Below are 24,246 nucleotides of genomic sequence, written 5' to 3' on the forward strand. Positions count from 1 at the left end.
CAGCTGGCATAGTTTTCCTACCGAGGACGCTACGATGACCGTTCACGATGGTAAAACGGGTCATAGGACATCATGTCTATTAGTTGGTGGGCTTTATGAGAGTATCGGATCGTTATTACTACAAATCAACAAGACTTGGACCAAATATGATCCTGGCAGTAAAGTTATACTACATCATGAAGGTATTAGAAACCGCGTTTATGTAGAAGGAGACGATCACCTATCTATCGTCTTTAGAGGAAAACTGGCTGCTATGCTGGGTTTCGATGCAGGGGTCAAGCTACAGGCCCATAAATCGTATGCAGCATATGCCCCCCATCCCACCGATATTCACGGGGGGTGTTACAACATGTTCATATATAGCGACATTGTCGACCATCAGCTGGTCGGAGATAGTTATGTCCCCCTGCTAAGGAGTATTAATATAACCGACACCAGCAGGAGACACTGCATTCACATGTTCGACAAGCCGCATTACGTACACGTAGCCCGAGACCCTCTTGGAGATATTGAAATCGATCTAAAGTCTGACCAGAATACAAATATAAAATTCACATATGGTAAAGTGATACTCAAGCTGCATTTTAGACCTGTAAAACAGTAGAATTCATAGCTCTATCTAGGGATGAGGGGGTATAGACCGCCTTACGACGAGAACAAATATGTTCAGTATTATTTAAACCAAGCAGGGAGTGGGCTACCTGGCTATGAGGGTAGCAGCACACAATATGGAGCCGGCATCGGAGGGATGTTCCGCAGCCTCTTTAGAATGGCTATTCCGTTATTTAGGCGAGGGGTTAGCATAGCAAAGCCTCATCTGAAGACTGCTGCTAAACATATTATAGGCGACGTTATGACTAACATAGCCCATGCTGCATCTACGCCCAAACAGCAGGGGTCAGGCATGAGGGTATATGCCAGAAGAGCAACAAAGTATCCTCCTATAGGGGCTGGGCGTACCCGTGCACCGGCACGACGTCGTAAACAGAATAAAAGATCGGCACCTATCAAAAAGAGAGCCAAACCTAAAAGGATCAGGAAGGTGTCAAACCGTCGTTTTAGAGGGGCGGCTAACGATATATTCATCTAGTATAGCAGGGGCTGAATAACAATGGCGTTGCTACATAACATGTCAGACGAATGTATTAAGAGCGAACTGGATCTCTTCTCCCTGCCGATGACGCAGACTTCGATAGAAAAAAGTACATATATTGAAATACCCCCGCTATCGGCGCTAACAGATGGTGGCCCCTTAGAGTTCTTTGTATCGGCCAGTAGCGAAGACTATATAGACCTAAACAATACATATTTACACCTGAGGATCAAGATTACTAATCCTGATGGAACAGACTTGGCTCCGGCGGCACCCGTGGGACTGATTAACTATCCAGGATGCACGTTATTCTCCCAAGTAGATATTACTCTGGGTGATAGGCTTATCAACCAGTCGTCAAACACCTATCCGTACAGAGGCATTATAGAATGCTTGCTAAACTATGGAAACGGGACATTAGACACCCAATTTGGATGTGGTCTATTCCAGAAAGACACTCACGGTCATATGGACGATATTCTTCCTGGAGGCCTCAATCTAGGCTTAACGACTAGGAGCGAATATACGGGTCGAAGTCGTATCGTCGAACTGATATCCCCTATACACGTCGATATGTTTTTTCAGGAGAAACTGTTGATTAACGGAGTTGATCTACGCATGAGATTCATTAGAGTAAAAAATAATTTCTGTCTGATGTCCGATGGTGCTGTGGAATACCGTGTATCTATAGTGTCTGCAAATGTTTTCATTAAAAAGGTAGCGGTAGCACCAGGCATCAAGCTGGCCCATGCCAGGGCGTTAAACCAAGCTAACGTCAAATACCCCGTTGATAGGGTGTGTCTAAAGAATGTATCCATCGCTGCTGGCAGCAGAATATGCACCCAGGATAATCTATTTCTAGGACAAATACCCAAGATGGTTATTATAGGTTTTGTGAATAACGAAGCATTCACAGGGAGTTATGCTAGGAATCCTTTCAGTTTCCAGCATTTCGGCATTGAGTTTTTATCCCTATACTGCGACGGTCAGGCCTATCCTGCTAAACCCTTTCAGCCTGACTTTAGAAATGGCCTCTATACCCGAGAATATTTTCAACTCATTCAGGCTACAGGTCGTCAGCTCAAAGATAGAGAAATAGCTATTAATCATAAGGAATTCGGAGATGGGTATGCATTATTTTGTTTCAACCTTGAGGCGGACGAGGGTTGTGGACAACATGTATCGCTAGTCCGAACAGGGAATGTGAGGCTAGAAGCACGATTCAGAGCAGCGCTGGCTACAACGGTCAATTTGATATGTTATGCAGTTTATGATTCTGTTATAGAGATATCAAATAGACGGCAGGTGTTGTTGGACTATTACTGAAAAGACGTTGCGATATGAATACTATAGAGCTGACAGCAGTGTGTCAGAAAATGGCACACAAGGCTTATTTTCTTGGTGCGTTGCCGTGTAATCATCTACCCCGGGAAATTCGTCAGAGGCCTGCAATGCTGGTGATCAACACCGAACCTTCACACATGGCCGGGGCCCATTGGCTAGCTATATATATTACGGCTGAGAGCCAGGGATACTTTTTCGACTCCTACGGCAACCCTCCCTCATACTCTGAGTTTCCTGAGACCATACAGCGTTTTCTCGATCAGCACTGTATAGATGTAGTTCATTCTACACAACAGGTCCAAGATCCATCAAGTACCGCATGTGGGCAACATTGTGTTTTTTTCTTGTTTAATATGCAAAAAGGTGTATCCTATCAAAAGTTTTTGAAAATGTACGGAGATAATCTACCCCGTAACGATGAAAAGGTTTATGACTTTGTGGGCCGTGTACAACCTAGTGTCTGTAATGAACATGATATGTCATGTGTGCAGTCATGTATATGCGGATGTAACATGTAACATGTGTTGTGTTTGGTATGATAATAAAAAATAAAACAATGATTTGATTACATTTCCAGTCGTACTGTTTTTCTTTTATTTTTACGGCTATAACATATACATAAAGATACATAAGAAAATCAAAATGGTATCCACTCGGCCATAGGCATTCCAGGGGAGGTAATAGACGGCAATGTCTGATTACGTTTCCTCCTTTTACCAGATGAGACAGGCATAGCTGCCGTTGCATAGTCATCCTTAGTTGAGGGCGTATACTTATACATGTCTACAGTTTGTCTGAGCTGTTTATTAGGGATAGCCGATAGCGGTATATTATTACTGGCTAAAAATTTCAGAAATACTTTCCATCCCTGTGGTCTGACAGATTCGACAACATGGTATGGGCGGTAACAAGCTTTAACAGATCAAACATATGGGAGCCCTTAATAGTTTCGCCTTGTAAAACGAGCTCCCCCTTGTCCGTCCATGAGACATTTTTAGATTTCTTTAAAGAGTCCAGGATATGTCTGGTGTTGCTCTTGCTTCTGACGGGTATATGTTTCATTATATCCTTATAAATATGATCGCCGATGCCATCATCGTCATCAACACCATGCTGTGCCGCCACAGGTGTATGAACTGGGCCCCCATCCGCAAGTGACAGAGTTAATTCTCCATGCTCACGCTGTCCTTGTTTCACCATGGATAGATAACGCTGCAGGACCGCTCCGTACCTGGCAGCTTTTTCATATAGGTCTGTATCGGGAGTGTTCAACACCATCGCAATGGCCTTATCCAGCTCATTTTCAGCAGTCTGTCTAACAGAATCCCTGGGTTGGGTATGCTTTAAGGCATCGAGTTGATGTTGAGGAACTAGATACATCTTGTGCGTATGATCCATTATAATCACCCTCCTCTTGAGAACAGGCTTGTAAACAACGGTACGGCCACAGACAGCAGGGGTAGAAGAAATCCACCAGTCTGATTAATTAGTCTTTTCTTTCTAGATATTAGCACATTTTTATTGGCGAGTATTCTGAGGTCCTTCTTTCGTCTACGCAATTTCGTATGCTGACGGGGGGTTAGTGGTATTTTGCCTTGTAAAATGTTCAAGGCTATTTCACACAGTGAGTTGATAAAGTCGGTGTTGGCTGTCCTGAGGATAGCTTTACGCTGTGCTGGAGGTGCTTTATATAGCTGCTTAAGACGTTCACGATTTCTGCTTATACGTGAGGACATGGTCTTTTGGGGCTAATCACTTTGCTCTCTGAGTGTATACAACATGCCAGTCCGACAATATATCTGTTCTAAGTCTCATGTTGTCTGGGGTCATGGCTTTAAAGTCTACAAGCAGATACCCATAAGGCATGTCGGTAGCATCGTTAAAGGCTTCTAGAAAATATTTTGTCTTACACGGAAACATCTGTTTGGCTATCAGCATAATCTGATATTTGTCACGTGGGTTCTTAAACAAAACCATGTAATTGGTATTTAGACTAATTGTACGGCTGGTTTTGCCCTGCATGAATAAATTCTGGACCAGATACATACAACTGAGATTACGATGGTGTACATATTTGGTAAAAACGTACTGAACCTCTAAATTATTGCATGCGTCGTTCATCAAGTCGTCAATAATGAGCAGATTTCTAGTATGGACTGGTAAGACTGTATCATCGCATAGAGATTTGGGGATCCCTTCTATAAAGTGAATGTTCCTTATTTCAAGCAGATCATCGTATATGGGCTGCCAGCATGAATAAATATATACTATATTTTCAATCTTTTCTGAGAATAACCGATCCATATTTTCAATGACTTTTTTGACAAAGTAGGTTTTGCCGCTGTTTGACGGTCCCGATACTACCATGCTGAACGGGTGCTGTAGCCTAGGATCAAACGTAGCGTGTGCAACAGCCATCTCTGCGGCCTGTGTGCATCCCCTCTGACAGACGGATGCCTTGTGACCATAGAACCGTGAAACATGTGACAGTTAACATTCTTTATTAACACATGCATGATTATTAACACAGTCATTCATCATTAATGCATGACGCATATAAAAGTATATACAGATACATTATGATACATATACATTTTAACATGTGAATCCTGTATATATACCCCCTAAAATACAGAATGATTCAAATAAAAAGATTAAAAGGAGAAGAACACATGGATCAATTTGAAAACAATAAATCAATACAAAATAGTTGATGACATGATTATAGTATAGTATGAATTGATTTTCTTAACACAATATGCATACCACATCAAAATACAAAATGAATGATATAAAAAAAATATATATATGTGGAAGAAGAAGAAGAAAAACAGGGATCATTTGGCCACTATAAAACAAAATGGTTAATAGCCGTAAGGAAGCGTGGTGTAGTCGGGAAAAACCCTGCGTTTGTTGTAAACCACCCTAAGTCGTTTAACCACAGTAGCGTTTTTAAGCAGAAGCTTATTCTTATTCCTTTGAAAGGTATCTACCGTGGTGGTGATGTCGCGGGTTTGCGGTCGATTGTTGACAAAATCATCTATTAGACATTTCAGTGTCTGCTGGGTGACCACTTTAGCATTTGCTGCATTTAAAGTCACCCCTTTGCATTTGACTACAGACTTGTGCTGACGTGTGTGGTAGGCATAGCTTTTAGGACCTGTTGAGACATATTCGCTAATGTAATCCTCCTGCTCGGTACCATACCGATCGTCATCATTTATCTCGTCGGTCAAGTCGCCCAGATAAGGACCTAAAGGGGGTACCCAATCACCCTCCTTAGAAACAAAATTGATGCTGTCTGTGTCACAATAGAGGATACGCTCCTGTAATTTGTCTAGAAGGTCATAGAGCATGAGCCTGGCATGGGCCGTAGTCACAGCCCCCACAATCACGTTAACATCCCGAGCCCTTTCGAGACGGGCATCTTTGTGTTTCCATTGTACAAGGGCCACCTCATCAGAAACAAAACAAAAGTGGCTAATGTGATAGCTGTCGCTGAACATGAGCTGGGTGAACCTTTCAGGTGCAGCAATTAGCTCACAAGTGGGTAGGTCTGGGCGTAGCGAAAAGCGACCCCACAGGCTGTTGAGAATCAACTTGTTGCAATTACGCATGGCTTTGTTAACGCTCATGTTGTCGTGATCCAGCTGTATGCCTTCCTTAACCAGATAGTTTTGCACATACGCCTGCTGTTTCTCCACAGTATCCACTGTGCTGGGGTATCCTGAAGCCTCCTGTTTACGCTTGAGAAACGTTTTGACATACCCTTTAAACAGAGACTTTGACCGCTTGGGGTAGTGCCATACTTCATGCATCTGTATTATCACGTACCCCTTTTCTACGGCCTTTTCTACCTCTAAAGTCACCCATGTACCTGTCAGAGCCCTTTCATCATCGCCGTGATGACATGCGTCTGTCTGATTGAGCTCAGTGGCGCATGTACCACAGAGGGGAAACATCAGCTTCCCATGACACCTGTAAGGGAGCACAGGATGGTAAAGACCTCTGGGGGGCAACACAGTGCATTTGACGATGCCGAAATACCCATCCAAAGGACCAAAATTCCTGAAAATGATCTTGGGGTGTCCTATAGGATATGGATAGCGGGCCTGTACTGTGGGGTAGAGAGATGTAAAGTCATAGTAGCGTATTTTTTCACCGGGCTCGGCCTTGTGGTACATTTTGATGGCATTGGTGCGACCCCCATAGAGAGAGTCGCGAGGATCAATCCTGGGTTGTATCTTCAGAGTAGCCAAGAATGCCTGCACTGCAGCATCTGTCTTTTTCAGTCTGTGCCACTCACACTCCCACATGACTACAACTCTTAAACCATGCTCTCTTTTGAGGGCCGTGACTTTGAGGTGAAACTGCAACCATAATTCACCATAGGTCTTTTTGACGACAGGATTCTTATGACCAGCGTTGTAGCACCGTTCACACCCATGATAAAAGCATCCTGCAAATTCATAGGCTGTGTTTATAGCAGGTGCATATCCATCTAGGAAGAATGGACCATATTCAGCCTCCCCGTGCTTGAGAGCGTGCTGAATCTCCAGGTTATTGGAGTGGGATAGATATTCAAGCCACTGGATGGATGCACATGAGAACGACTTTTGCTTTTTCCGATAGACCCCCTCGTAGGTCAATGCCAAGACGTTTTTTTTCAAGAACGACTTTTTGAAGGTGGCCATGCACGCCGAAGCCAGAGTGGCATATGCAAAGGGGTCTATAGTTGCACACTCTATGAAATTTTCCCTGTAGATCCCACACGCCGTGTGCAGGATCCTCACATCGTTGACACAGTAGCGGTGCAGCTGTTTCTGAATGTCAAATTTTTTGTGCCTTACAGATCTGTACCATATAGCGAAATCTGTCTTTTGATCGCTAGTCATGGAATCATAACCATAATATGAGATCTCAGGGTATGCACCGACATAAGACTCATTGGCCCGTGTGTTAAATTTATGAGGAAAATGACCTTTCGCCATATCTTCAAAATCCAACGCCTCCGGTGCTTTAGCCAACCGCATGGGCAAAAAGCTAAATGAGTCGACCCATCTCTGGCTGTAGGCATCATCGCGCATCATAACGACTCTGCTACCCTTCATGACTATAAAGGGTATAATACCCTGCTTGGTCATGTATTCCAGAACGAGATAGCTGTCGAAGCCCGATGCGTTGTGTGCAATGAATGTAAACAACCTATAAGCCCCTGTTCTGTAGCGTCTCACAAACTCTCCCACGCAATCTGTACCGCTAGCATACCATTCCTCGCCTTCAGAAGTCTTAGCAGCCACAAAGTTTGCTTCGTGTCGACCCTCATGCACGCGCGTTTCGAAATCATAAAATATGTAATCATCAGATAAACGGCTATTATCAGCATCATCATCATCTACAGGTGCAGCCGTCGTATAACGGTTCCCCCGACCTTTGCGTCGACCCTTGCGCTTGCGTTTCTTAAGGCGGTCGTACGGCTGAATAAAACATTCATGCACAGTGTCGCTGAGTATCGGTTCACCGCAGTGATGACACTTTGACACGCTGCATACATGCCCCTTATAGGCCTTCTCCTCCTCCTCCTCCTCCCCCTCCTCCTCCTCCTCCTCCACCTCCTCCTCCTCCTCCCCCCTCTTCTTTTTCTTCTGCGGTATGATATACTGTCTACAACACTGATTACAGTATTTGATCTTTTCACATGGTATAATTTTATGTACGGCAGAATGTTGCTTATGTATGGCGTAGCAGACCTGCGAGCGGCATATACGACTACAGCCCGTGCACTTTATAGTACGACCTCCCAGGCTATCGCACACTGTCAGACACACATTGCAATGGATCGGGCATTTGTGGAATAGAATGGCCTCGTGGGCCTTGTAGCAATATTCACACACATATCGCGTACCAAAGAAAGCCGTGCGGTTCACTATACAATGATAATGGTTATCATGCAGGTACAACCATATTGTTTTAGGATGTTGGCCCATATGCGTCTGGAACATCTCCAACTTCTTGAATGCATCATTATGATGAAATATCAAGATTTTAACATCTAGATGTCTCTCAAATTTGAAAACATCCGAGAAACCCACGGAGTGATCTGGACCGTACCCCAGCTCCCTATGTAATTTGCGAGCCGCCTCCAAATTAGTCTCGTCGGGCACTGTACTGCCGCCGGTTACCCCCTCCTGCAAAAAATGTATCATGCATAGTGAGAAACACAAATTGTTATGTGTGTTACTAGGTGTGTAGAGATTTAATTTCTTCTTGTTTATGATCTCATCATAGGGAATTGTTTTTAACTTCAAACGCCCACCACCCCGTTTGTTATGGACCCCTGTGACCACCAGCTCTAACACATCATCCGTCAGACCTGTGTCGTTACTCTGTATGACTTGGCTAATATGATCCATAAACAAATCCGCATTGTAATCATCACCTGCCACGAGCACAGCCTGCACATCAGATGCCAATGAAGGCCCTCTCAAAACAACGTTTAAGACACTACCGTCGGCTGTACTTTGTGAACAGTTTGTTATAACCCCCGACAGCCTCTCCCTGATCAAATCAGGGACCTCTTGTACATTTTCAAGGGATATACTTCTCAGATCAATGGTCTGTCTAACCTCAAAACCGTTAAAGCGGGGAAATAATCTAGTATGCAACTCGTCATCATCATCACCCGCCGCCATAGGCGCAGCAGGTGTACCATCAACGTCAACAACACCACCACCACCACCACCACCACCACCACCGCCACCGTCCTGTATATTCGACTCTATAGAGTCACCAGTCCTACCCCCTGCAGCCGCCGGGGGTTCCTGAAAACCCTCACCATCCCCTTCGTCACGTTGCGACACATGCATTACATCTATTGGTGATTTTATGTCTATCTGCTCGGCTATGTCTAGCCTCTCTTGTACACTAGCCAGCCACCCATCGACAGTGTTAAGTACATCTCTGGTGTACGCCGCCGCATACAACACATCCCGTGTGTCTAAACCCCCGGGGACATCTAACCCCACACATGGATCGTTCGAAACATTTATCATAGCAGCCCTGTCTAGTGCATCCGTCATTCTACCCCCCCATGCATCAGCATCAATTAACACACGTCTAGTTCTAGCTATGTCAGTACGTATTTCCCGCATGTCTAAACCACCTTCAGCACTCATCCCCCCACCCCCCACGCGTCCTACAGACAGCAGATGGGACGTATCGCCGGTTGCATCATACCTCATAGCCATCTCTTCAAGATCTACATCCATAATGCTACCCCCGCTATCAGATCTACGCCGTCTCTTGGGATTACCGTCTACAGATTTGAATTTCCTTTTTCTGGGGCTAATAGCTTTATGCATTGTGTTCAGCTATAGTTTTTATGCCAATAGATAAAAAAGTGAATTAGTCAGATATTAAAAGAAAAAAGTTTTATTACGTTCAGTTTAAAACAAAAAAATACCCTCTCCACATAATAAACGACAAGAAAAAAAAAGAAAAAGAAAAAGAACACCCCAAAACCACAAATCAAATACTAACGATTCATCGTAAGCATATCCAGAGCATCATTCATGATAGTCATCTGGGCAGACATGGCCTTGTAGGCCCTGATGTTATCCTGCGCCGTAGTTTCAATTAGCCAAATTTTCCGCACCATATTAGATATCAGAAGCCCCCTATCCAAAGCCAGAGTGTTAACACGCACTGCTGCCTCGACAACCAAAATCTGCTGCTGTATTGATTCTATAGCCAGACCGTAACGCACTAGCTCGTCCTTGATTTCCCCGAGGGTCTCGAGTGACTGCTTAGTTTGCTCTTCGATAGTCTGAAATCTGCTGTCAATACGTTTCACAGACAATGCACCCAGTTTACACTGACGACCAATGGTTAAGGAGTTTACATCAACTGCTGTAGTTACCAAGGTTAATTTACCAACACAATCCTTACAACAGTTGGTACAAGGACCACCCGCAATGTATTCAGCAGCAGCCGCTGAGCCGTCGGGTACCAGCGTAGCCACTGCTCCGATGGCGGTGGGACGACTCACTGTGCCTGGTGGATTGTGGATAGAGGCCTGGATGAGGATGGGTCGTGATCCAGAGGCGGGGGCTGCAGGCTGATGGTTTACAGGCTCTGCCCTGGTGGTACCCACTACGGAAGTAGCTGGAGGGTCTATCCAATGAGCGGGAGTGAAGTCGAGCTGTTCCAACAGCGCTGAGGGCCACAACGGAACGTCGGTAAGACCCTCGAGATCCTCATCGGTCAGTTCTGGTAGTGGTGCATCCTGAGGGTCTCCAAGGACTGTTTGTAATAGAAAAAAAGAAATCGACATAATCAATATCACACCCCATCATGTTCATCCCCCCATCTATAGCATATACAATTTTTCTTTAATTTCCTACCATGCTGAATGCCTCCATCCGGCTGTACAGTAACGGTCTCTGCAGGCGGCTCAGACACAGGTACAACTGATGTCTCAATCAACGGCTGTTTGGACTCAGACCATCCACCCCCTTGGCGGGCGATTTCAGGGTTTATAACAGCATGGAGAACCAAGTTAAGATTCTCTGGAGTTAAAACACTATGGGTGGTGTCCTTGCGTCCCTTTTTATATGGGATCTGCTGTTGCACCACTGCTAGCGGAGAGCTGGGTAGAGGTAGAGCCGGTCCTAGATGGGGTCTTTTGTTATTTTTCTTGGTTAGACGGTTTGATCCAGGGGTCCACTGTTTCACACCATCCACGATAGGTACTATACGTAAACCATTAAAAAACAGAAAATACAAAAGTATACAGGGGTTAGGGTTGGATGGTCTTTATTTATTTATTTATTTATTTTTATTCATTATTAAATGCCCAATAAAATAGATGTAATACATGTATGATAATAGCGTGTGTACTAATAACTCACCATAACTACTGCTGGCCCCCACATTGGTCCGATCACCGAGTATCGATCTTTGATTATTCAACCGAATATCAGCACCTGCTACACGACAGAAACATACGATTTAGCGGTTATTCTATGTGCATATATTTATAGCCGATAATAATAATAATGATAGAGAGTGTGAGGGATCTATATATTATACGTTGCTATAAAATCATCTTACGTGCGCGTGGAACCTGATGCCTTTTCACGCTCTCATAGCCGACGTCAGAAATCACTACGGAAAAACTATGTATCAATCAGATATGGGCCGCGTATACACATGGTCATAGTCATGATATAATAATAATAATAATAATAACATATTACACTCATATGAATACTTACAGTCAGTAGGCATAGTTGTGCAGGTTGTAGTAGCTGTTTTTCTTTCTTCTCCTTTCTTCTGCAGCCGCTATGACGAGTCTACTAGCTTAGCCTAGCGCTCAGACGTTTGGAGGATCAGGGTGTTTGGAGGATCAGGGTGTTTGGAGGATCAGGGTTATCTTCATTCTGCACTGGTTCGATATATATCCCCTATAGGTGATCCACAGAATACCCGACACACCTACCCCCCCCAGTGTTATGACCTCCTGACCAATAGACACGCCGTTAGTGCGCATGCCTAGATACCATGGGCCTACGCCTACTCATTCACACAATAGACTATCTACTAATGATACGTAGGTTAATACATATATCTTATAATAAACGAAATTAATAGAACATCCTTTAATAGTATCATGATAACTCCTAATATGTTGTCTACGTGATCCACAAACGGACCCTCATATGGTGAACACCTCTTTTTAACCCTGAAATACTTATTTATATGTATATATATATAGCATATTACTATACAGGAGATTATGGGGTTGTTTACCGTATTCCCATCCCTATAATACGACGACCACTATATATATATATATATATATATATATATATATATATATATATATATATATATATATATATATGTATTAAGAGGCTACATATAATAATATTCAACACTTTATTATATCAAAACACACACCCACACACACACACACACACACACACACACACACACACACACACACACACTTTTACCTAGGATGGCTTATGGTTGTCTACCAGATGTAAACATGTAACCCTCCGGCTGTTGGCGACGCTAGCCAGAGGGGCATAGAACAACACCATACACATAAACATTGCCTGAAAGCTGTGTCTTAAGTGCCTTAAGTGCCTTAAGACAACACATGCAAATAGAGGATGAGGCATCCCATTAAAACGCCTCACACGACCCTAGCAGGTTCACACTCTAGTTGACTCCATAAGGAGAGGAGAACGTAGACCCCCTTATAATAGTTGAAATTATTAGAACATCAGATAATAGTATCATGATAACTCCTAATATGTTTTCTAAGTGATCCACAAACAAACCCTCCTATGGTGAACACCACTTTTTAACCCTGATATGCTTTATTTATATGTATATATATATAGCATATTACTATACAGGAGATTATGGGCTTGTTTACCGTATTCTCATCCCTATAATACGACGCCCACTATATATATATATATATATATATATATATACATATATATGTGTGTATTAAGAGGTTACATATAATAATATTCAACGCTTTATTATATCAAAACACACACACACACACACACACACACACACACACACACACACACACAAATTCACTTAGGATGGCTTATGGTTGTCTACCAGATGTAAACATGTAACCCTCCGGCTATTGGCGACGCTAGCCAGAGGGGGCATAGAACAACACCATACCCCATTAGGAGTCGTAACTCCTAATATGTTGTCTAAGTGATCCACAAACGGACCCTCTTATGGTGAACACCTCACACACACACACACACGCACACACACACACACACACACACACACACACACACACACACACACACCCACACCCACACACACACACACACACACACACACACACACACACAAATTCACTTAGGCTGGCTTATGGAGGATGTGGTTGTCTACCAGATGTAAACATGTAACCCTCCGGCTATTGGCGACGCTAGCCAGAGGGGCATAGAACAACACCATACACATAAACATTGCCTGAAACACCAAACACTAACACTAACACACTAAAAGAGAGGAAGAGGCATGCCATTAAAACGCTTCACACTACACCTAGCAGGCTCGCACTCTAGCCGACCCATAAGGAGAGGAGAACGTAGACACCTATATTAAAATACACAGCATAGCAATAAGTCATTGATATAACAACACCAACCGGAAGTGCTGTCATAAACACCCCACCACCCCCCCTCCCCCCAACCGGAAGTTGATATTTTCATAAACATGCCCAAGTGGTGGTAAGTATTAACTACTTCCCCTGTGTTTCGAGTGCCAGGGAGTCCCATAATGCTGCACTACAGCAAGGCTCCTCTGGCCCTCGAAACGCACAGAAACTCTCTTCCCCATCTCTATCACTCCTCTGAGCCTTCGTTCTCTTTACTGATCTCTTTCCTCTCCTTTTCTTTCCTGGAGAAGGCCCCTCGCAAACCTGCTCATTGCCATCTTTCACATCTTCATTACTGTGCTCAACACCACTTGCCCCATCTTCGTCCTCATCTTTACTCTCACTAGAATTAATGTCTGTATTGTTACATTCTTCCCTTGCTTTCCTGATCCCCTCATAACAGTCCATGTGTATGGGTGCGCCCCTCCTTCCCTGTGTGTTACATTTATTATCTCCTTCATCTAGTGTGACTTCCCCTTTAGATTCTACGTTGTCTTTTAGCAATGGGTACAACGGTACTAGTTTGTGCAGCGGTGACTCAACCGTCAGAGGCAATGGTTGAGCCTTGTTGTTATTAGCAATTATATCTCCCGCCACTCTCTGTAATGTTCGCCACCTCTCTCCTTCCTCTAAGAACAAAGCTAGTACTAACTTTTCCCTGTCCCTCTTTGCTGAGGCCGTTTTTCCACTTCTGTTATCTATGTAGTTCCTTATCACTACCTCCATGTCCCGATACATTATTGGATCAAAAGTCCCTCCCATGGGCCATATAGTACCTGCTGCTTCTGTCCTTTCTTCCCAATTCTCAGAGATCTTTTTCATCTCACCTTTGAGCAATAGACGGTCTCTACTCAAAATCTCTACCGCTGTTGGTGCCATTTTTAATTATTACTTTATTACTTTATTTATCTATTCTGAAGTACACTATTTATTGATACAATTTATTTGAGTTTATTCTACTAGTTATTTTCTATACTTTACTATCTCTAAGCTACAAATGTGAACTCTTCCCAAGCGCTCGTCTCCCTCCCGAAGGTTGGAATGTGGCCCCCACCCTTCACTGTTATCTTTAACCCCGGCCTGCAGGCTCCTGCTCGTCCCCTGTGTGTTTGCTCGTGCACGTGCAGTTAGAGTCAGCGAGATGTTTAAGTCAAAGAAGATTTACACATTTATTCAGTACTTCAACAAATTAACTATTCTCTATCCGTCTAATTATTTATGATTATCAACTACTTTAAACAAATTAACTATTCTCTGTCCGCCTAATTTATTTATGACAGAATCAACAACAAAAAAAATGAACCGGGTCGTAAAAACCTCCGAGGTAACTTAATCCTAACACGACTTAAATACAGACAATAAGCCGGTTCATACAATTTCTTTATCTTATATTGAAAATGTCCGAATTGTTTATAATTAATTACAAATAAAAAGTTGACCGAGTGTAGAAACTGGCCTTTTCATTAAAATATGAACGGTCGGATGGCACTCCAAACAACAAGCCTATTCTTCCAAAACAATGGCTGAATACATAAACACTCGACCAGATCACGAACAAACAAGAGACTCCTCAAAATACCAACTCAAACGGTACTCCAATCAAGAAACTTATCTACTCAAAAGCGCGAGAGTCTGCTTTCTCAAAAATGCCAACATCGGAACTAAAAATTCACCAGTCGACATCCCAAGCAAACCTCTAAAATAAAAATGAATTCATCGACGGCAATGAATTCCAACTCAACTCTCTGTGATACTCTCAAACATCCAACAGGTACTTCAATCGACCTGTGGACCTGTACTGTCCTATTGGAACATTTCCAATAATTCGATCCTCTAGAATACAGCCACAGGACTTTATAATAGGTCTATTTGACCAAAACCTCAAGGTAACCCTTCCTTTTACAGTCCCCTAATTACTAGGTATTTACCCTGTACATACATGGTAAATCATAGTGTATTACTGGGTAATTACCACTGGTAATAAGAAGGTAAATACAGAGGTAGATACCCGGTAAATACATGGTAAATCATAGTGTATTACTGGGTAATTACCACTGGTAATAAGAAGGTAAATACAGAGGTAGATACCCGGTAAATACATGGTAAATCATAGTGTATTACTGGGTAATTACCACTGGTAATAAGAAGGTAAATACAGAGGAATTATCCGGTAAATTATAGTGTATTACTGTGTAAGTACTACTGGTAATAAGAAGGTAAATTCAGAGGAATTACAGCTGATGTACTAAGTAAAACCTCCACTATTACCCATCAACTCAACTAAGTAGCATGTAGTTGTTGTTTTAGGTTGGTAATAACTCCATTGTGTACGTCCTAGGAAATTAGGCAACCAATTCGTAGAAACACCCATTATCCAAGGTTTATGTTGGTAACAGCCCAAATTGAATGATGTACTATCTATAAATTAGCATAGTACTTTCCAATAAAATACTTTTTCTTAGTTATTATTCATAGCTACACCCATTTAGAAAGGGTTTATTCGATTTACCACTATGGAATTACTTACCTGGTAACAACCTCTGCAGGAACAGTTTTCCTCTAGTGTTATGGTACATCTTCTTAAATAATGGGTACAAAGCCGTTTGTTTCGATGGTATTACCAGGTTCTTACCATATAATTTATAATAGATACATTCCATTATCCATGCAGTCAACACAAACTTGTACCATGTACGTTCTGCGACGTTACCAAGTAAAACACGACAATTTACCCAGTAATTAAGCTGAAACTGTACTGTAAAAGGAAGCCTCGTTTGTTTCCATGGTATTACCAGGTTCTTACCATATAATTTGTAATACATTATTCCCTTTTCCATGCACTCAACACAAACTTGTACCATGTACGTTCTGCGACGTTACCAAGTAAAACACGACAATTCACCCAGTAATTAAGCTGAAACTGTACTGTAAAAGGAAGCCTCGTTTGTTTCCATGGTATAACCAGGTTCTTACCATATAATTTGTAATATATTATTCCCTTTTCCATGCAGTCAACACAAACTTGTACCATGTACGTTCTACAACGTTACCAAGTAAAACACGACAAATTACCCAGTAATTAAGCTGAAACTGTACTGTAAAAGGAAGCCTCGTTTGTTTCCATGGTATTACCAGGTTCTTACCATATAATTTGTAATACATTATTCCCTTTTCCATGCAGTCAACACAAACTTGTACCATGTACGTTCTGCGACGTTACCAAGTAAAACACAACAATTTACCCAGTAATTAAGCTGAAACTGTACTGTAAAAGGAAGCCTCGTTTGTTTCCATGGTATTACCAGGTTCTTACCATATAATTTGTAATACATTATTCCCTTTTCCATGCAGTCAACACAAACTTGTACCATGTATGTTCTGCAACGTTACCATGTAAAACACAACAATTTACCCAGTAATTAAGCTGAAACTGTACTGTAAAAGGAAGCCTTGTTTGTTTCCATGGTATTACCAGGTTGTTACCATATAAGTTGTAACTGGTTATTCCCTTTTCCATGCAATCAACACAAACCATATATTTTCTGCAACATTGTTCACCAGTAGTTAAGCACTTTAATTGTTGTTATTTAAAACCCCAAACCACTGTTGATGAAAGGCATATTAAAATTAAACAAAATCAAAGGCTTAACTTTCAAACAATGCATATCTCACCAACAGGCACTGAACACTGAAAAAATCGGAAAAAAAAAAGAGCCGTCCACATCAACTCAATTTAAATGTTACTGATGGTGTTTTGATAAAACACATGACAGTGTTATGGCAAGTGACCACAAGGAAGGCTGCTTCAACCTCTACAATTTGAATAAGTGGTGAATGCCATGCAGCAATCTGCCTATGGGAGCATCTTTGTGGTCATTCGCAAACCAATGAGTCCACTCGATGAATGAGAGATGACTCTTTAGTGTCTTCTCTGTAAGGTATCCCTGCAGTCTCCACATCTGGGATTTGAAGGCTGACCAAGACCTGACCAGGTACCTCTAAGTCTCCCCTTCCCTACTGTAACAAAGAATCAGAAGACAAGAAAATAAACATTAGGACTGTCGATTAATGAACATTTCTAGAACATGTAGAACTCAAAGATTATTTTGTTTATCAGTTAAGAAAGGATGCTGGTCCTCTGGCCATTGTGTTTGGTCATATTGAAAAGAGAAAAAGGCATAGCCATAAATACAGTTAATAGGACGGGAGGGGACAGGCTGTTAGCTCCGGTTAGCACTTTAGCAACGAGCTAGCGGAGCTTCTGTCATTCAAATAACTCGGACATGTTGTTTAAAACCTATAACACCCAATTTATTAAAATATCCGGATTTAATCGGGCTCTCTCCCATAAGCACAGTTAATAGGACGGGAAGAGACAGGCTATGTTAGCCCCGGTTAGCGCGATGCTAAAGAGCAGCTCTGCCAGAGCATGCCACCTCAACAGGTGCAAGTTAGCCTCCGGTTTGATATTCGCCGGATATCCGGTTTACCACCCAATCGGATTCATCAACATAAGTGCAATACATTACGGGCTTAGTATGTTGAGGACGGTTTAGGACACCGTATCGCGGAAAATTAAAAACACATGTTGGCGCCATCAATGTCTGTGCAACAACTCATTTACGTTCTGGCTGCTACCTGTTTTAGGGACCGTCAACAAATAACACTCACCGACAGGTGGCAGAGACGTTACCATGGAATTGTTTCAGGAAATGAATCACACAAATATATTGCATTATAGTTAATCATAATGCAGTTAATATTTTAATATTAGACAAAAATCGACTAAACTATATTTGAAATTATTAATTGCATCCCGTTTAACAATAATGCAATATATTAGCAAAGTTACCTGTAGTAAGTAGCAGCCCACCATTGGCAACTACTACTACAATCAGGTGACAAAATGTATTTTTTTGTGATTTTTATGTTATTTTATATGATTTATTTCCAGAAACAATTCCATGGTAATGTCTCTGCCACCAGTCGGTGAGTGTAACTTGTTGACGGTCCCTAAAACAGGTAGCAGCCAGAACGTAAATGACGTTGTTGCACAGTAGAGATGCGCGGATGGGCTATTATTTCATCCGCAACCGCATCACAAAACGCTTGATCCGCCCGCCATCCATCCGCAACAATTTTTTTGACCAATTTTCAAAACCGCACCCGCCCGCCATCCGCCTGTTGTTTTTAGGTATATGCGCTGGTGACGCGAGGCTAGAAAGTTCTTGCCTGTTCTTGAAAGGAGACTGATCCAATGCCGCAAAGATATTTAAAGGATAAAGTCCCTAGTATGAAAGCCTATTGGCTATGTTGTAGCCTATCCCCAGAATATTATCAGTGAAGTCTGTCTCCGATCGATGCACAGGGAGAAACTTTAAAATAGCCAAGCACATCGGCAAACCTGACCTTACCATAGGCTAGTAGGCCTACACTTTTTTATCATTGTAATAAAACGCAATTTGGTACACCATTTTAATATGGTAATATAGCCTACTGTGTTGTTTTTTTTGCAAAATGAAAGATAGCAATTTCACCGAAATTTCACCGCATTGAAGGCTATATAGGCTACTGTAACAAGCCCCACACTTGCCTGCTTGCCTTGCAAATCAAAGTTTTCCGACTATTTTTCTTACCTTCTTTCTTAGGTGTTGATGTTACTGAGCTAGAAGTTTAACTTGTTCTGCACATCTCGCGCTGCCAATGCCTGATGTCACTTCTGAGTCAAATCACTCCATCATCTCTTTGAAATTCCATATTCCACGAGTGGTAGGCTACAATGACTGGCTGTTTTAAAATATAACTTAGACGAAACAAAATAACCCAGGCAGTTTCATCTACGAGACGTTAAAGCTTCTTCCAATACTGACAGCTGTCTCATAACTTGCAGGTTTGTGAAGACGCGACATGGGACGGATCGTCACTTAATTTAAACTTTTTTGCTTCCGTTAGTGTGTGTGTGTGTGTGTGTGTGTGTGTGTGTGTGTGTGTGTGTGTGTGTGTGTGTGTGTGTGTGTGTGTGTGTGTGTGTGTGTGTGTGTGTGTGTGTGTGTGTGTGTGTGTGTGTGTGTGTGTGTGATAGAGACAGAGAGGCCAATTTACTGCCTGATGAGAATTGGATTATTTCAAAATGTGCTTGGAAGTAGGTAACGACATTTAACAATGTGTATATATTTTTGAATTTCGTTGGTTAAACCGCCAACCGCCCGAATTTAATTAAAATATTATTTTTTGTCACGTCACCCGCCTGATCCGCGGTTTAACCGCGGAGTCCGCGGTTGCAACCGCCAACCGCGCATCTCTATTGCACAGACATCGATGGCGACAATGTGTTTGTGATTTTTCGCGACATCCGGTGTCCTAAACCGTCCTCAACATACTAAGCCCGTAATGTATTGCCCTTATGTTGATGAATCCGATTGGGTGGTAAACCGAATATCCGGCGAATATCAAACCGGAGGCTAACTTGAACCTGTTGAAGGGGGCATTCTCCGGTAGAGCTGCTCTTTAGCATCGCGCTAACCGGGGCTAACAGAGCCTGTCTCTTCCCGTCCTATTAACTGTACTTATGGGAGAGAGCCCGATTAAATCCGGATATTTTAATAAATTGGGTGTTATAGGTTTTAAACAACATGTCCGAGTTATTTGAATGACAGAAGCTCCGCTAGCTCGATGTTAAAGTGCTAACCGGAGCTTACAGCCTGCCCCCTCCCGTCCTATTAACTGTATTTATGGCTTAGCCTTTTTCTCTTTTCAATACGACCAAACACAATGGCCAGAGGACCAGCATCCTTTCTTAACTGATAAACAAAATAATCTTTGAGTTCTACATGTTCTAGAAATGTTCATTAATTGACAGTCCTAATGTTTATTTTCTTGTCTTCTGATTATTTGTTACAGTAGGGAAGGGGAGACTTGGAGGTACCTGGTCAGGTCTTGGTCAGCCTATAAATCCCAGATGTGGAGACTGCAGGGATACCTCACAGAGAAGACACTAAAGAGTCATCTCTCATTCATCGAGTGGACTCATTGGTTTGCGAATGACCACAAAGATGCTCCCATAGGCAGATTGCTGCATGGCATTCACCACTTATTCAAATTGTAGAGGTTGAAGCAGTCTTCCTTGTGGTCACTTGCCATAACACTGTCATGTGTTTTATCAAAACACCATCAGTAACATTTAAATTGAGTTGATGTGGACGGCTCTTTTTTTTGTACGATTTTTTCAGTGTTCAGTGCCTGTTTGTGAGATATGCATTGTTTGAAAGATAAGCCTTTGATTTTATTGAATTTTAATATGCCTTTCATCAACAGTGGTTTGGGGTTTTATAACAACAATTAAAGTGCTTAACTACTGGTGAACGATGTTGCAGAACATATATGGTTTGTGTTGATTGCATGGAAAAGGGAATAGTTACAACTTATATGGTAAGAGCCTGGAATATACCATGGAAACAAACAAGGCTTCCTTTTACAGTACAGTTTCAGCTTAATTACTGGGTAAATTGTCGTGTTTTACTTGGTAACGTTACAGAACGTACATGGTACAAGTTTGTGTTGACTGCATGGAAAAGGGAATAATGTATTACAAATTATATGGTAAGAACCTGGTAATACCATGGAAACAAACGAGGCTTTCTTTTACAGTACAGTTTCAGCTTACTTACTGGGTAAATTCTCGTGTTTTACTTGGTAACGTCGCAGAACATACATGGAACAAGTTTGTGTTGACTGCATGGAAAAGGGAATAATGTATTACAAATTATATGGTAAGAACCTGGCAATACCATGGAAACAAACTAGGCTTCCTTTTACAGTACAGTTTCAGCTTAATTACTGGGTAAATTGTCGTGTTTTACTTGGTAACGTCGCAGAACGTACATGGTACAAGGTTGTGTTGACTGCATGGAAAAGGGAATAATGTATTACAAATTATATGGTAAGAACCTGGTAATACCATGGAAACAAACGAGGCTTCCTTTTACAGTACAGTTTCAGCTTAATTACTGGGCAAATTGCGTGTTTTACTTGGTAACGTTGCAGAACGTACATGGTACAAGTTTGTGTTGACTGCATGGAAAAGGGAATAATGTATTACAAATTATATGGTAAGAACCTGGTAATACCATGGAAACAAACGAGGCTTCCATTTACAGTACAGTTTCAGCTTAATTACTGGGTAAATTGTCATGTTTTATTTGGTAACGTCGCAGAACGTATATGGTACAAGTTTGTGTTGACTGCATGGATAATGGAATGTATCTATTATAAATTATATGGTAAGAACCTGGTAATACCATGGAAACAAACGGCTTTGTACCCAGTATTTAAGAAGATGTACCATAACACTAGAGGAAAACTGTTCCTGCAGAGGTTGTTACCAGGTAAGTAATTCCATAGTGGTAAATCGAATAAACCCTTTATGGGTGTAGCTATGAATAATAACTAAGAAAAAGTATTTTATTGGAAAGTACTTTGCTAATTTATAGATAATACATCATTACATTTGGGCTGTTACCAACATAAACCTTGGATAATGGGTGTTTCTAAGAATTGGTTGCCTAATTTCCTACACAGCAAATGCCAAAGTGTTAAAATCCCAGAGTATTCATGACCAGAGTAGATTTTATACACTTTGGTGTTGAATAGGCACTAAGTACATTTTTTGGGGTGTACCAGAAACACTCTTGGGTGTTGTCTCTAAGTTAATGCTGGTGTAGAGTAATTTAAGTGTTTATTTTAGGATGATGGACTCCCTGAGTGTCCAACGGTTGATTGACGACCGCACGTCGGCTTAGGTTTCGAATCGTCATTGGCTCGCTGCGCCTCCTCATTGGTTGAATCTAGAGACATGTGACCGTTTGTCCTCTTCCACACTACGCGGCAAACTGTTTCGGCAGAGACGGTGGGTTGACTAGAGAGGATCGAATCAATATCGCCAAGGGATTGCTCAGAGTGAGCGAAGACATTTTTGAACTTCACGGGAATGTAAACAGGTAAGAAAAGTACCAAGTGAATAATGCACAGGGTTTCTATGTTTCATAGTTAGTTGTGCGTGTGTCCTTCATATAGGTCAGCAATTGTATTCATAATGGGTCTTCAGAAGGTATTAAAGTCTTAAATTGAACTTGTTCAAACCTGCAGAAACCCTGAATGCAGAATATTCAGCATTTCATCGTCTTTTAGATCTGATAACCAACTTATAAATGCTAACGATTTTAGCTAACGTCAAACTTAATGGCCAATGCTAATGAGGCACATGTCTTCAATTTAGCTAACGCCTCGTTACCATTTTTAGCTAATGCTAACGAGGCACGTGGCTTTAATTTAGTGGGAGCGTGTCTATGTTCCCCGGGTCCTATGTTCCCCGGGTCCTATGTTCCTCGGGTCCTATGTTCCCCTCTTTGTATGAGACTGGGGAACATAGGACCCTTTTAAAAAAAAAAAAAAAAAAGGGTCCTATGATAATAACCTGTTTGTATTTGGCCACCTTTTTAGATGCTGACTATTTATTGACAAGAACTTTTTGAACCTTTTATTTTGTGTCACGTGCTTTCATCAGGTGTATTTCATGCTCAAAGTATGTGCTCTCCCTTTGCAGGTTGGGATAGTGACATGGCCTCACTTCTCCTGCTGGTCTACCTCCTGCCACAACCTCCAAGTGGAAAGAAGGGAGCTGTCAAAATCAGTATCCGGGAAGCTGTGGATCTTGTAGTGAAGTTTCACAGGGTAATGGTATCCTGATAATTTTTATTTTAAAAGGTATTTTTAAAGGTCCCATGGCATGCCGCCAGAGCTTGTGTGTTGCTGATGGATGTCACAATCTCTGTGTTTGTCAATCTACTTATCGAGTCTTGAAAACAATGGCGTCAACGGGTGATCTACTGATGGTATTGTGTGTATAAAATGTACTTTTTAATAAACAATCTGTACACTTACAAAGTTCTCATTGCCTCGTTTTATATGTTAATACCCTTATTGAACTACCAAAGAAGTGTCGGGCTACTTCTAGCCTTTTAAATGGTTTAAAATAGCAATTTAGTTTTTACCATAACCACTGCCCCCATTGTTTCAATTTTATAGCGTTTTGATAGAATCGGCTAAAAACATCCAACTGAAGAAAGCGTCTATATGCGTTTTTTTGTGCTCCAAAACGAACGTTTCAACTCATTATCATACAAAACATATCCCAAATCCGTTTTACACCGGAATTCCCTTTTAATTGGTTGACAGGGACACATTTATTTATTTTCAGGTTGTTTGTTACATCATATAAATGTAAAACTAAATATGGTTCTTGATGTAAAATAATTAAAGTTTAACTATAATGTTAACTATAATATATATGTATGCACTGTAACAACGGCAGCATCAATAAAAATATAATGTTTTCAAGAATCTAATGTGTAGACTATTCATTCATGAAGTGTTGATAATTCACCTCAAAGGTGTTGGCTGTACACCAGTCAGAGTACATTCTCACTCTAGAAGTATTAAATAATCAGCTCTGCGAAGTGCTACAAAGCACTGACTTGGAGTACATATTTTCTCTCTCTGGGGTTCTACGTTTACACTGCAGGTGTAAGGAAGCACTGAATGAGTG

At 41.7% G+C, this 24,246-nt stretch overlaps 1 protein-coding gene and 1 long non-coding RNA gene across 4 annotated transcripts; one reads left to right on the forward strand and one right to left on the reverse strand.

The window, feature by feature from the left end:
* Positions 1–9,422: 9,422 nt before the first annotated feature.
* LOC115560080 (uncharacterized) lies at positions 9,423–11,945 on the reverse strand. 3 transcript variants are annotated; one of them, XR_003979676.1, is made up of 5 exons: positions 11,713–11,945; positions 11,549–11,613; positions 11,347–11,424; positions 10,840–11,187; positions 9,423–10,738 (listed from the first exon to the last, which is right to left on the reverse strand). XR_003979676.1 is itself a non-coding variant. In XM_030379377.1 (5 exons), the coding sequence occupies exons 1-5, from the start codon at positions 11,723–11,725 to the stop codon at positions 9,972–9,974; spliced, it is 1,257 nt and encodes a 418-aa protein (XP_030235237.1). In that variant the 5' UTR covers positions 11,726–11,945; the 3' UTR covers positions 9,423–9,971. The 3 variants fall into 3 exon arrangements, 2 of the variants coding, with proteins under 2 accessions (XP_030235237.1, XP_030235236.1); XM_030379377.1 differs by having other exon boundaries at positions 11,347–11,421; positions 11,549–11,602; XM_030379376.1 differs by having other exon boundaries at positions 11,549–11,602.
* Positions 11,946–22,431: 10,486 nt separating this feature from the next.
* LOC115560392 (uncharacterized) lies at positions 22,432–23,585 on the forward strand. The gene is made up of 2 exons (XR_003979746.1): positions 22,432–22,639; positions 23,245–23,585. It is a non-coding gene; the product is annotated as an uncharacterized LOC115560392 (long non-coding RNA).
* The last annotated feature ends 661 nt before the right edge of the window (positions 23,586–24,246 follow it).

This window comes from Gadus morhua, chromosome 15, assembly GCF_902167405.1.
Source record: "Gadus morhua chromosome 15, gadMor3.0, whole genome shotgun sequence".
Lineage (NCBI taxonomy): Eukaryota > Metazoa > Chordata > Actinopteri > Gadiformes > Gadidae > Gadus > Gadus morhua.